The 12,294-nt window shown below is 36.9% G+C and overlaps 1 protein-coding gene across 14 annotated transcripts in view; it reads left to right on the forward strand.

Moving 5' to 3' along the window:
* The window catches only part of NRXN1 (neurexin 1), a 682,260-nt gene that overhangs the window by 233,369 nt on the left and 436,597 nt on the right, over nucleotides 1-12,294 (forward strand). For all 14 annotated transcript variants that reach the window (XM_059468828.1, XM_059468830.1, XM_059468835.1 and 11 more), the window contains one exon: nucleotides 557-718. In XM_059468828.1, coding sequence (XP_059324811.1) covers nucleotides 557-718 — 162 coding nt within the window. The remainder of the gene's footprint in view (nucleotides 1-556; nucleotides 719-12,294) is intronic.

The raw sequence follows: 12,294 nt of genomic DNA on the forward strand, positions 1-12,294 counted from the left end.
GCAGTTTGGGTTTTTTGTTCCCTCTTTTCTTTCCCTTCTTTTTACTGACACTCTTTCCTGCATGTGCATATCAGAGTGTGCTGCTTACCTGATTTGTGTTGCTGTATTTCCTTTTAGTTGGCATGTAATTATGCTCTTGCATGATTAATAACTGCTGTTATGTAGTGCAAATAGTGATGGTGCTGAAAACAAAAAAAAAAACAGCCTGTGCCTTTTTTGTTAACAAGGTGCACGTTTTTATTAGTCAATGACAGACCACTAAACTTACTAATACGTACAGCAGCTAAACTAACTTAGGAAGCATTCTACTAACACCATTTTTGTGTCTGCTAAATAACTTTTAAGTTGCAATAGGGACTATGCTGGCACTAGTACAACAATCAGACAACTCTTTAATTAGTTAGAGCTCCTAGGGGTAGCTGACTAGAATCCAAGACCAAACCTCAAACAGACATGAAAATGGGTTCCGCCTTAGGTCTCAAAACCAGGCATATCCCAGGACTCCAGTATGTAGGTCTGAGTATAGCGTGTCCTTTCCCTGTGCTTTGTTATCTAGGTGACAATATCAGTGGATGGAATTCTGACCACAACGGGATACACGCAAGAAGACTACACCATGCTGGGCTCTGATGACTTTTTCTATGTTGGAGGCAGTCCTAGCACAGCAGACCTCCCAGGGTCACCAGTCAGTAACAACTTTATGGGCTGTCTCAAAGAGGTAAATATCATCAGCCATAAATCCATCACAAATCCCCCATCCTACTGTCTGAAGATGGGCAAAGAGGAAAAAAATTCTGTGGAAATCCCTTCAGGATAAGCCTTTTGTCTGGGATTCCAATATATTGGTACTCAGCTGTCTTTTAGAATCAAAACCAAAAGGGACAGATTTGCTAAACTTGGTTGCTTCTAAAAATCCTTTGGTAGTTGACCTTGGAAACAGCTTAATGGATCCTGTCATATCAGTATCTGAACTTTTTTGCCTTGGGCTGAGATGGAACTAAGTGCTGCTTTTTTTCTCCTGCCACTGAAACCATCAAAATCTAGCTACTCTTTTACTCAAAGTTATGGTTTGAATTTCTTTGCTGAATTGCAATGGCTCCTTTTAACAACAAACAAGATTGAAAAAAAATTCCAATTTAGTGTCTCAGCTGACAGCTTTCTGTCATTCTTTGTTGCCAGAAAGGAGGGTAGGAGTAGTTATGATTTCTCCATTTATGTTTCCTGAACAATTCAGTTCTTAACGGCAGACACAAAAAACACCTATCACAGGGTCGGTAGCAGTTTTTAACTTTGTTAAGCTGATGGGTAAATTGTGATAAGTACAAGGGAATTCCAGCAGAAGGGAAGTGAGCCACAAAGAGAAATGAGAGCTGAGCAGTGCTGCATAGCCAAGCTTTGAAAAGGAAGCAAAGCTTTCCTCTGCTGTGAACAGAACAGGCAGAGCATGTTCCCTTGCTGCTTCCTTACAATCCCTGTCTATACCACAAATTGTTTGACATAGTTTGTATAGAAGATTTTATAAAAACTTGACTGTAAGATATTTTTATTGCTTGAAGTACTAAATAATCTGGAAATTCTGTACTCATGGCTCTGTGTCAGATCTTCCTGCCATAGCTGGGACCAGTGGAGGTAAATAGTTTTATGCAAAGAGGGACAGGAATTTGGTGTGAGTGTGTTTCGATTTTGGAACTTGCTTCATTTGTTTAATGCAGAACTTTGAATGTCTTTAGCCTCTAGGCATGACATATTCTTTACTCATTTTCAATGGATCTATTCAGTGAATAAAGAGCAAAGATCAGAATTTTAGTCTGTAGAGTAATGCTCAAGCATTAGAAAACAAAATTCAAACTGCAAAGCAACCTTTCACTTGCTGTTTCAGGACTTCTTAGTCCTCAGGCTTTCTGAGAAAATGCAATAATAGATTTATATAGGCAATTTGGTAAATAGCTTCACTCATCTTGAGAGGAGGTGTAAGGTGTAAGTGCTCTTTTTTACTTAGCATTATAATGAAACAGGAGATGAATCAGGTCAAGGTGACCCACTCTCTGTACCAGAGCAGGTTTATCATGCTGTCTTGGAACATGGCTAGAAATAATATTATGCAACTTACTGAGAAAAATATTCCATGCAGCACCTTTGGAAACAAAATATAACCTTCACTTTGGAGCAGGATGTCCAGGGTGCTTTGTGATCTCAGACATGTTAAAAAAATCCTTGGTTTCCCAGTAGAATTTTCAATGTTGGAGATTTGAACTGAAAATTCCTACCTCTATGCATTTTACAAGAAAGTGGTTAGTAACAAAGATGGGTAAAGAATTGCAGTGTCTTCTCCTTTTAAATGATCTGGTTTGTGTTCATGACAGCCACACTACACAGTCAGTTTGAAGCTCTTGACTGAAGTTTTGTGGTTTGGGCACCACATGGCTGAGATCAGTTTTCTCCGTGGTTATACCTGACACCTATGGTTTCCTTTTCATCCCATAGCTGGAGGTCTGCAGTGGTCTCCACTACACTTGTGATACATTTAATGTATTTGACTTATTTATCTAATAATGAAGCTGAAGGACTTGGTAAAGTAAAACACTGATCCAGTGTTCAGTGATGTTTGTACAGATTATTAAAATTGTTACTGTTATTGTTGGTAGGCAGCATCCAGGAGCTGTTGCTTAAGCTACTTTTTGTAACTGATCAAAACTGTTTTGATACCTGTAAGAGTGGCTGGGTATGATCTTTACTTTTCAAATTCAGCTGGAAGAAACATAACAATGCTCTAAATATTACTTTCATGTTGTTGTTAGTGTAAATACACTGAAGTTCATATACACACAGAATGGAAAACTGTTCCTGATTCCTTCCAAACACATGGCAAATACAGAAAAAAATATATTTGTCATCTTGGTCGACATGAATTTTTATTTTTCATTATATGAAAGTAGGTTTTTTTGAATAATATGCCTGCTGCAAATGCAGGAGTCCATGAGGGAACTGAAGGATGACTCAGCTATAATTTTTTGACAGTTAAGGTTACAGAAAAGTCGATCATAGCATCTTGTAATGATGTGAGGCTATAAAGGACACTGTGCTTCTTTTCTCTATTCAGTTCTGATTAGCTTCCTCACGTCAGGCTTTGGAGTGTGTGGCACTCTCGTGTTCAGGAGCAATATTGAGGTTATTACAGGCTGCTTCTGTGATTCTTAGCTGGGTCAGACAAACTAATCCTTCATGAAGATGGGAAAATGTCCCTTTTGGATCCCATGTTTAGATTGCTGATAAAATGGTTCCTCTAAATCATGGGTTGACTGTAGTTGTCAAACATTTTCTAACTGCTTTATGTCAGCTGTTATCAAAAAGCCTGATTATCATTTTCCTGTTTAGTATAGTCTGTCTTTCCTGATTTTCATTTTCCTGTTTAGTATAGTCTTTGTCTTCCCTGATTTTCATTTTCCTGTTTAGTAGAGTCTTTGTCTTTCCTGAGCCAACTCTCAAAAAGTATTCAGCTACACTGATTAGTGTAAGGTTTATAACATGCTCAAAGAATTATAATTAAAGTTTTAGGAGCCTTAATTTTAGCACTATGTTTACCTAAACCCCACAAATATCTAAATATAGGAGGCTAATGTGCTTGCATTGCACTTCATTTGCTACAGAGGGGATTAGTCAAAAAAGCAGATGTAGAATATATTTGTCTGACAGCTGAGATGATGCAGAAACTGTCACTTTCTCCACCATCCTTCTGTTCTAAAGGTTTTGATTTTGTTCTTAGAAAAACTTTTGGATTTGTTTTTCTTGACTACTTGACTGTTTTCTGTGAATTAAAATTACTTGTGCTGAAGAGGTAGGAGGTGTACAGGATTACAAAGTACAGTTTCAAAGAAGAGTTTTTCAGTAGAATTTCTTGTATACAGTGGCTCAGGAATGTGAGACAATTGAGAAAGCCAAGTGAAACGTCAACAGAAACTTCACCAAAAAAACCAAATTCAAAATAACCTGGTATAGATTTTATTGGCTTTTTTCTCTGTAGAAATGAGATTAAACAAAACCATTTCTCCTCCTTTCCCCCAATGCTCTTCTTGTTTTAGCCATAAGTTTCTTTGATTTCAATCTTAGTTTACTCATTCTCCAGGCCTGCTTTCAGAAAACATCTCTTAGATTTATCCTTCTAGGGAATTCTTTTAGTGTGTGTTTTTCAGATGTGCTGCTTTTCTTCTTTCTGTTTTAAACAAATTTTATTTTTAACTGCTTCTAAGAATAAAATTGATTGAACATTCAAATCCCAATATGTCATTCAAATTGTCCGTTATACTTTTAAAATTCTGTTGGTTCTTGGCACAACTCAAATGCTCCTTTAGGTACTTTAAACTGACAAGCCCTGACCTTTCTTTCCCTGCATTCAAATAGCATCAAATGAATGTTACTGTAATAAAAATAATACATTAATTTTATATATATTTCATTGCAAGTACAGAAAAAAATCCAAGGAACCATGTTCTCCTGAATTGAGATGCTGGAAAAACTGGTCTGCATTTAGTTTATTAATATTTTGTGGATGATGTTGACTAATTTCAGTAGCCATAAATAATGTGAAAGGAAATGGCTGTCCAGGAACAAGGTTTGTGCGAAGACAATTTCCCCCAAACTGAATCCATTTAGTGTTAGGTTTGGAGTTCTGCCTGCCTCCTTGTTGCTCAGAATGTGGTGTTCCACTAGAATCAATGAAAAAACTGTTTTCCTGCTCACTGCTAAATAAAACTAAATAAATCTCCAGTCCTACAAACCTGCATGCATTTAGCATTGCTTCTAAAGTTCACAGACATAAAATTTCTGTTGTGCAGGACATTCTCTGTGGCACCCAGAACTGGTTGTCTCAAGCAGATTGTTTTTATCTCCCATATGTCCACATTTGACTCCAAATATTTTTTCCATGCAGAACATATATCTTTATAGCATTTGAAGAACTTCTCACATCTGAGGATGCACTATGTATATGTTATTCAAACTGGTCCTGAAGTACTCGAGGTGTGACTCTGAGGTGCTTGGTCAGCTGTGTGTTTGCACAGTAAATCAGTGCTCAGTTGCTTTGATTTCACTGTATCTTTGTGTCAGTTCAGTGGGCTCAGTGCTTCAAAGTCCCAGGACAAAGCAAGGTGCAGTTCTACCAAAACTACCAAATGTTTTGGTCATAAACCAAATCTTCCAAGCTGTGCTACTTGTAACAAAGCTGTAGCTGTACCACTATGAAGACATTGGTGACAAAAGTGGTGGTGCCACCATTTTGAGAGCTGCCAAAGGTTATTCTCTTCCTTTATCCCCTCGCCTTGTGGAGTATCTCTAAATCCACTTTAAATTCAGATCATTGGGGTAGGACTGAAGTGGAGAATGTGGGATTAAGCACAGACAGACTTGCAGTGAAGAGGAGAGAGATACAATAAGTAGCAGGCAGTTGATGAGCCAGTTGGAGCACATAGAAGAAAGTGTGAGAATTAAAATTTGTGAGGCTGCAATGGGATTGTAAAAGATGTATTGTTGTAGTTCAGATTGAAGGGGTAAGATTTGCCCTGATGGATGGAAAGAGCCAGATGGGATGGATGATTTCTTTTTGAAGACTTTGGTCTGGGAAACTGAAGGATCTTTCCAGGAAAATCATTCTGCCATCATTGTCTCTGGCAATAGTACCACCAGAAAGTGAGAGCAGAACAAACTGTATTTGAGAATCTGAATTCTGTATTTTGGGTTCAATCTTCTTTCTCATTTTCCATAACTTTTACGCAAAAATTTTGTTCATGTGGCAGTTAATACACTTTTAAATATAATGTTTATTTATTTAAATTGCTTAAAAATAGTAGTTTTCAACCAGTATTGCCAAGAATTTTCTTTAATCCTCCATTGTCTAATAGTATTTTCACTTCCATATGCAAAAGATTTATTTTTTTGCTTTCCCAAAATCTTTTGCCTTAGTTGACTTTGATCTGTCATCACCTGGATAATTTATAAATTATTAAGATTTATGTTATAAATTATTAAGATTTATCTGATAACCTCTACAAAGAAGAACACTGTTGTACTATAGCATGAGTGTCTTCTGGAAGCTTTTCAATATGTACAACAACAGGACAGTTTTCTGATAACATCTCTGAAATAAGATCATTTTGACAGTCCTGCATCTCTTCTGTGGGAGTAATTAATTTATTTGGGATTTTCCTTAGATCTAGTAATCCATTTAATATAACAGACTTGCTGAAAAGCAGTTTTCCAAGACATTTTAGGACTGAAATTATCCATTTCCTATGATGAGGAATGTAGCATTTTTAAAGACTCTCTCTTCTGGCTTTCATTGACATGGTCAAGATCATACTCCTTATACCTAACTGTGTGGCAAAGAAACTGATAAATGCTGTTTTAATGAAGCCCAAAGAGATGCAATTTAAGCATTTACTTCGTTATGCTAGTTGCACTAGGGAGAGTGATGCAGAAACCTATTTAAAAAAGAAATAGCTGTTTCTCTGAGGCACTCAGCATTGGTTCTCAGGGAAGTATATATTTTCCTGTGCTCCATGATGGCAATTTCTGAAAGTCAAGTAAAATGGAAGGCTGAGGTGTTTGGCTTTGTTTATCCAGCAGTGTCAGAAGGCCTCATGGTAGCAAAGCTTTGCTGTGGCATTGGCAGAAGAGCAAAACCTGCAGTGAGTCCTTTGTCTGAGGTGGGAAATAAGGCCAGAGTGGTGCCAATTCTGCAGGTTAGAGAGGGTGCACCACTGCCAGAGTCACTTTGCTAGCCTAGGAAAGGCATATTGGACAGATCAAAAACTCCTCAGTGCAAAGATTATCTTATTTTTTTTTACAGAACCTCCCTCTGACTTTGACCTTCTGGTAATGCCATGATGGTGGTGGCAAAATAAATGTTCTTGGAGATTAAATATTCTATTTCTGCATGCAGAGCTGGGCCTAGTCTAAAAATAAGCGTTCCATTAAAGCTTTGCATAATGCTTAATAGAGAAATTTAAACTTGCAAACTCCCTTATGCCTTAGAGATTTATCTAAAGTTCTCTGTTTTCCACACTTGTGGACAGGGGTGCAGAAGATCAACATATGAGTCATTGTGAAGATTAAGGTAAAGATAAAAAATTAGAACTTTCAGGCCTGTCCCAAGTCTCATAAAGCTGCAGGTACATTTTTAAGTACAGAATTTCATTTTGTTCTAAACGCTATTTCCCCAAAACCTCTGAGTTGTAACTTTGAGCAAGGGAAAGGGGAGAAGGTTTAGAGGACCCATCCTTTTGCAAGGGGAAGAACAATATATTTTGTGGTGATGGTTTGGGGTGTCCAAATTGTCTGCACTTTAATATCTTTATTAAAATTGAATTAAATATGACTTAAGTTTAAAGAATGACAACAGGAGGGGAAAAGTGAAGGGAAAGTGAAATCCCCACTGAAAAAGTCAGCCAAATTTAATTAGATTACTTTAGTATTTCAATACATCTCTGTTCCTCAACCTATTATATGTTGTAAATAATCTGTGATGTTCTAAGGGTTTGAGACCTTATAAAGCTGCCTTAAAAACAGCTCTTTCACTTCATCTTCAATACTTTTTAATCAATGAATGTCATCAAGTGGACACTGGAAAAATCTGTCAAAAATATTAGCATTATTTACTGTAAATGAAACTAGAGAACTAAGTTGCCCAGCTAACTAACCCTAACAAAAGGTTGTGAGTAAAATCTTTGCCAAATTTTATGTATGTATAGGTTTGATGGTGAGTATGGCATGTGTTGTTCCATGACTTCTGGTGCAGTTATAGGTGATACCAGCATTTCAACATTTATTGAAATGTATGTGGGCAGGTTTATTAAAGAATTCAAATCCAAAAGAAGTCTGGAGTCATGGTTATCTCATTTTTTTACAGAAGGCTATGGGCCTACTGTCTGTTTTAGAAGTTAATTATGATTTTCATTATTTGTATTAGTTTAAAACTAAAGTTTTGCATTGCTTATGTTTGGCTCTGTGGGAAGTGAAGTCCTGACAAAATGAAGCTCTGAAAGGAGAGCACACATGGAGGACAACCTCTATCATGGGTGTACTAACTGGGACTAAACTTTTTATTCAGGACTATAACAGGAACAGTGCTCTGCCAGCAAATGTTCACATTGGGCTTTGTTTCTCCAAATTGCTGTAACTGGCATGTCACTACTGTATTTAGCTGTACTGTGTAAGCGTGCATTGAAAAAAATCTATTGTGGATCCCTCCGGAGCGGCTCTTTGTGCAAATTAGTGGATTTTTGTTTGCTGGAAGAGACCATCTTTGGAAAGCAGAATAGAAGTCCCTAATTAATAGAAGAGTTTTTTCCAAAGCAGTGGAAAATTGACATAAGCAGGACATTTCAAAAAGCTATGTTTCTAACGTGCTAGAATGTTAGTAATGTTAAAATGTTGAAATAACTAAAAAATGTAGAGTAAAATACCTCAAAATGATAAAATTTTCCCCATTCTGGTTGGCTGTTCATTCATGCTGTAGGTTCTATGTAGCTATTTTACCTGAGGAAAATTCTTATGCTGTAATAATATTTAAAGTTCAGTGAAGATGCATATTTTCAACATTATGTGCTGTAATTTTCCACCTTTCTCAAACTTTTCTTTTAATTAGCTTATTATTGTTTTGGGAGTTTTTTGAGGGGCGTTTTATGGGGTTTTTCTGTCTTTTTATTTTTATGGTTGCTGTCTGCCTTCTGCTCTGAAACCACTCTACTTAGGAAAACTCATGCTTGAAGTCTAATGCAAATTTGATACTGCCAGCTCTTTACAGCTGTTCTAATTCTGACATCCTCTGCCTAAAAAAAAAAAAAAATCACAATTTCTGTGTTTGTACTGCCTTGTTGGGTGTACTGCTTCTTTTTGTTTCACATTAATTTTTAATCATGCTTCTCTTCTCCACACAATCTTTATCTGGCTGATTTGGCTTCTCGCTTTTTCTGTTACCATTCTGCTCTCAGATATTTATTTTGGACATGAAAAATATATGCTCTCAGGAAAGTTGTGATTCTTAATGGCAGTGTTTAGTATCTGTTGCGGTCTCGCTCCTGGGAAATGTCTGGCAAACTTTTTCCTAGACATCTGTGTGTTCTGAGTCCTCTCCTGAGTGACTTGGGAGACAACATTGAAGGACAGCAGATTAATAAATCTCACGTTGCCAAGAGTAGCAGAGAAGCTGATGTGTTAATATGTAAGGAACCACTTTGGTTTTTTTCCTTGAACATTGTCAAGGAAAAAAAAACCCAAAACAACACAGATAAAATGCTAAGTTTTGCTAACATTATGATGGAGATGTCTTTGTAAAGATGTTTGTCAACTACTGACTTAGTTACTGAAGGTCAGGGGGATTCTGTTCTCATCAACACAGATATAATTTTGAGAGAAGAGTCACTGACAGACTTTAAAGAAAAGAGCTATAGTTTTTACTGAGAAAATAGACTAAATTCTGTGTATTTTTGAGTTGGAAGATATGTGTACTTCATCTGGAGAGGCTATATGAATTAATGTGGAAGTAGGGAGGATATATTTCTCAATGCATCCATCTTTTTCTTTTGAAAAGGTCATGTCTTGACATTATGCCTCTTCTGCCATTTATATGCATAGAATGATAACACACTTTGAAATGCTACTTTGCTAGAGAACATTCTGTACTTTGAGTTATCACATGGCAATTTATAGTGTATTTTTTTGTTCATAAACATGTTTTCAGGCAAGTGATAACAGTGGAGAATGCTTTTTAATATCAGTTTTCTTTATTCTCTAAGTATTATCTGAAAAAAGGAGAACTCCAGGAAAGTGTAGGGAGAAATTAAGAGTGCAAGTATGGAAAAATATTTTTTTTTACAGCTTCCATGAGCAGTTCTGTGATCTGTGAAAGGCCCCTGTCAGTCTTTTTTTTATCAAAGTAGCTGTGTATCTTTGATCTCTGCTTCATAATAGTCTTTTAGGTACAGATGAATGCAAGTCACTGCTGAATACAACAGTGAACCAACTGGGCATTGTTTGGAGGCTCAGGAAGATGGGAAAAGATGGTTCTGATTTTTATGTTTTTGTGCAGTATTGCACCATGCTGACAAGAATCAGTTGGATGCCCACATTTAAAGTCTTTTCCATCACCTGGAGCAATAAATAGAACATGGATGCATGTTGGTTAATATTAAATATAGATTATTTTTTTAAAAGCTGCCTACTAAAACTTTAATGAATTTGACTCAACTTTGGTTTAATATTTAAAATGCATCTCTTTAAAATATAATATAGGGAGGAGAAATTGATACTGGTGAGGAATAGAAACAAGTCTTGTAAGGTGAAATATTGCACCTTGACAGCTCAGAACCTTTACTGTCCACAAGCATGTGAGGGTTTGCTAAATTGAGATTTAACAATTAGCTCCAGGAGCACGTGGTACCTGAGATTTGTGTCAACCTCAGTGACCCAACCAGCCAGGCTGTCTTCAATCCTTCTCCATTCCCAGCACTGTGAAAATGACTGCTGACTCTTGAATTCATTGGTGGTATTTACAGCTCTGGCCTGAACTGCTGCAGTGTTCTGTAAAGGTTCTGCTTGTGGACAAAGAGCTGCCTGCAAGCATCTTAATTTGTGCTGCCAGTTTCATGGTTTAGGTTTTCTAAATTAAGTGATATGGCTTGGCCTTCAAAGCTTTTACTAAAGATTACAGTTAATTTATCTCACTTCCCCTCCAAATGCTTCAGTAATTTAGTTTTTCCTAAAAGGATGTTTCTTTTTATCAGCAATATCCATTTATTTAATGTCCTCTAACTTTGTCCAGTCCTGGAATTGTACCTTAACAGACGTTTGCAATCATTAGAACACTGAATATGTCAAAAGTGGAAGGGTTCATGTTCTAATTATCTTGGGAATTATAAGTTCCAGCCTTCCAGTTTTTTGTCCAGGGTATTTGGGGCATGACACAAATGAATAAATAAATAACAAATTTCTGTATATAATGCAATTAATGCTTTTAGAAATCATTATTTATAAATAAGCAAGCAAGTAATATGTATTTCAGAGAGAAACTGAGAGAGGGCCTGAAGAAAAACTTTGAATACAAACCACAAAAATATTTTTGGGGGGGTGTGAAACATGGATTTTTTTGCATGTTAAATTTCTGTTGTAATTGATGTTTATCATGTTTTAATTTTCTTGATTTCTGTTTCATTTCAGTGAAGTACAGAGATGCTAATTCAGAAGAACCATTTGGCTTCTGTTTAAGACACTGGAATTCTGCTGTTGTAGATTTACTCTAGGCTTTGCTAGCTTTTAGTCAAACCTGATCAAGGAGTTCAGTATCCAAACAAAACTGCAAGCCTTTGAGAGAGGCAAAGTGCTTTTTTTGGGGTTGTTTGGGTTTTGTTTCTTTTTTGGATTTTTTGTTCTGTTTGGATTAGGGTTTTTTTTAAGTAGCAAAATGTTTAAGTAAATTATTTAATCCGGTCACAGTTGTACCCCATAGATTTCACTCCTTCACTCACTATCATCAACTTTTCCATCAAAACACATGAGAGATCTGGCCTGGAATTCTGGTGCTCAGCACAAAGCCAAGGCTGTGCTGGGTGTGAAGCACTCACTGTATCTCTTGGGCTCCCTTTGCTGACAGTGACAAACCACTTTTTGGTCTGCTGCCTTGCCCTCATGTTCATAAGTCAGCAGTTGTTATGGTGGTTACTTTGCTTCTGATTTTTGCTTAGTTCAGGCTTTGTAGCTTGCAAACAAGGAGCAGCAATCTCTGCCTCTTTTTTGTTGGGAAGGTGTGTGTGCCATATGTTTTTCCATGTTCCACTAGCAGGAAAATGAGCTGGTGTGATGGACTGCAAGTGTGCTGCCTGTTGTCAGATTGGGGTGTCTGTGCTGTGTCCTGTCAGAGCACTTGCCTCGACAGAAACAGCTTGTTCTCACTTTTGTATCTGGGGATGATGTTCTGGGAGTGGTTTCCCTGAAAAAGTGTTCTTTGTGTACCAGAAACACAATTCTTTTAACCCTGAGAGTTGTGCTGCTGCTTTCCCACATACGTATTTGTTATTCATTCATAAATCTTATTCAAAATTTATCTTATTCAAAATCTAGTAAATATATCTATATAATATGTGAAATCCAAACTTTCTGTCCTGAAATCTGCAAGTCAGCAGTTTCTGTTCATGAAGGTGGCATCTGGAGGTTTCATGGAGATGCTGGAATTTGACTTAGGTTCTATCATGTTGTGTTTGGCTTTTTTTTTTTTTTTTTTTTTCTGCCCGGCTCCTGAGTGCTTAC

The sequence above is a fragment of the Ammospiza nelsoni genome, chromosome 3 (genome assembly GCF_027579445.1).
Source record: "Ammospiza nelsoni isolate bAmmNel1 chromosome 3, bAmmNel1.pri, whole genome shotgun sequence".
NCBI classification, from domain to species: Eukaryota; Metazoa; Chordata; class Aves; order Passeriformes; family Passerellidae; genus Ammospiza; species Ammospiza nelsoni.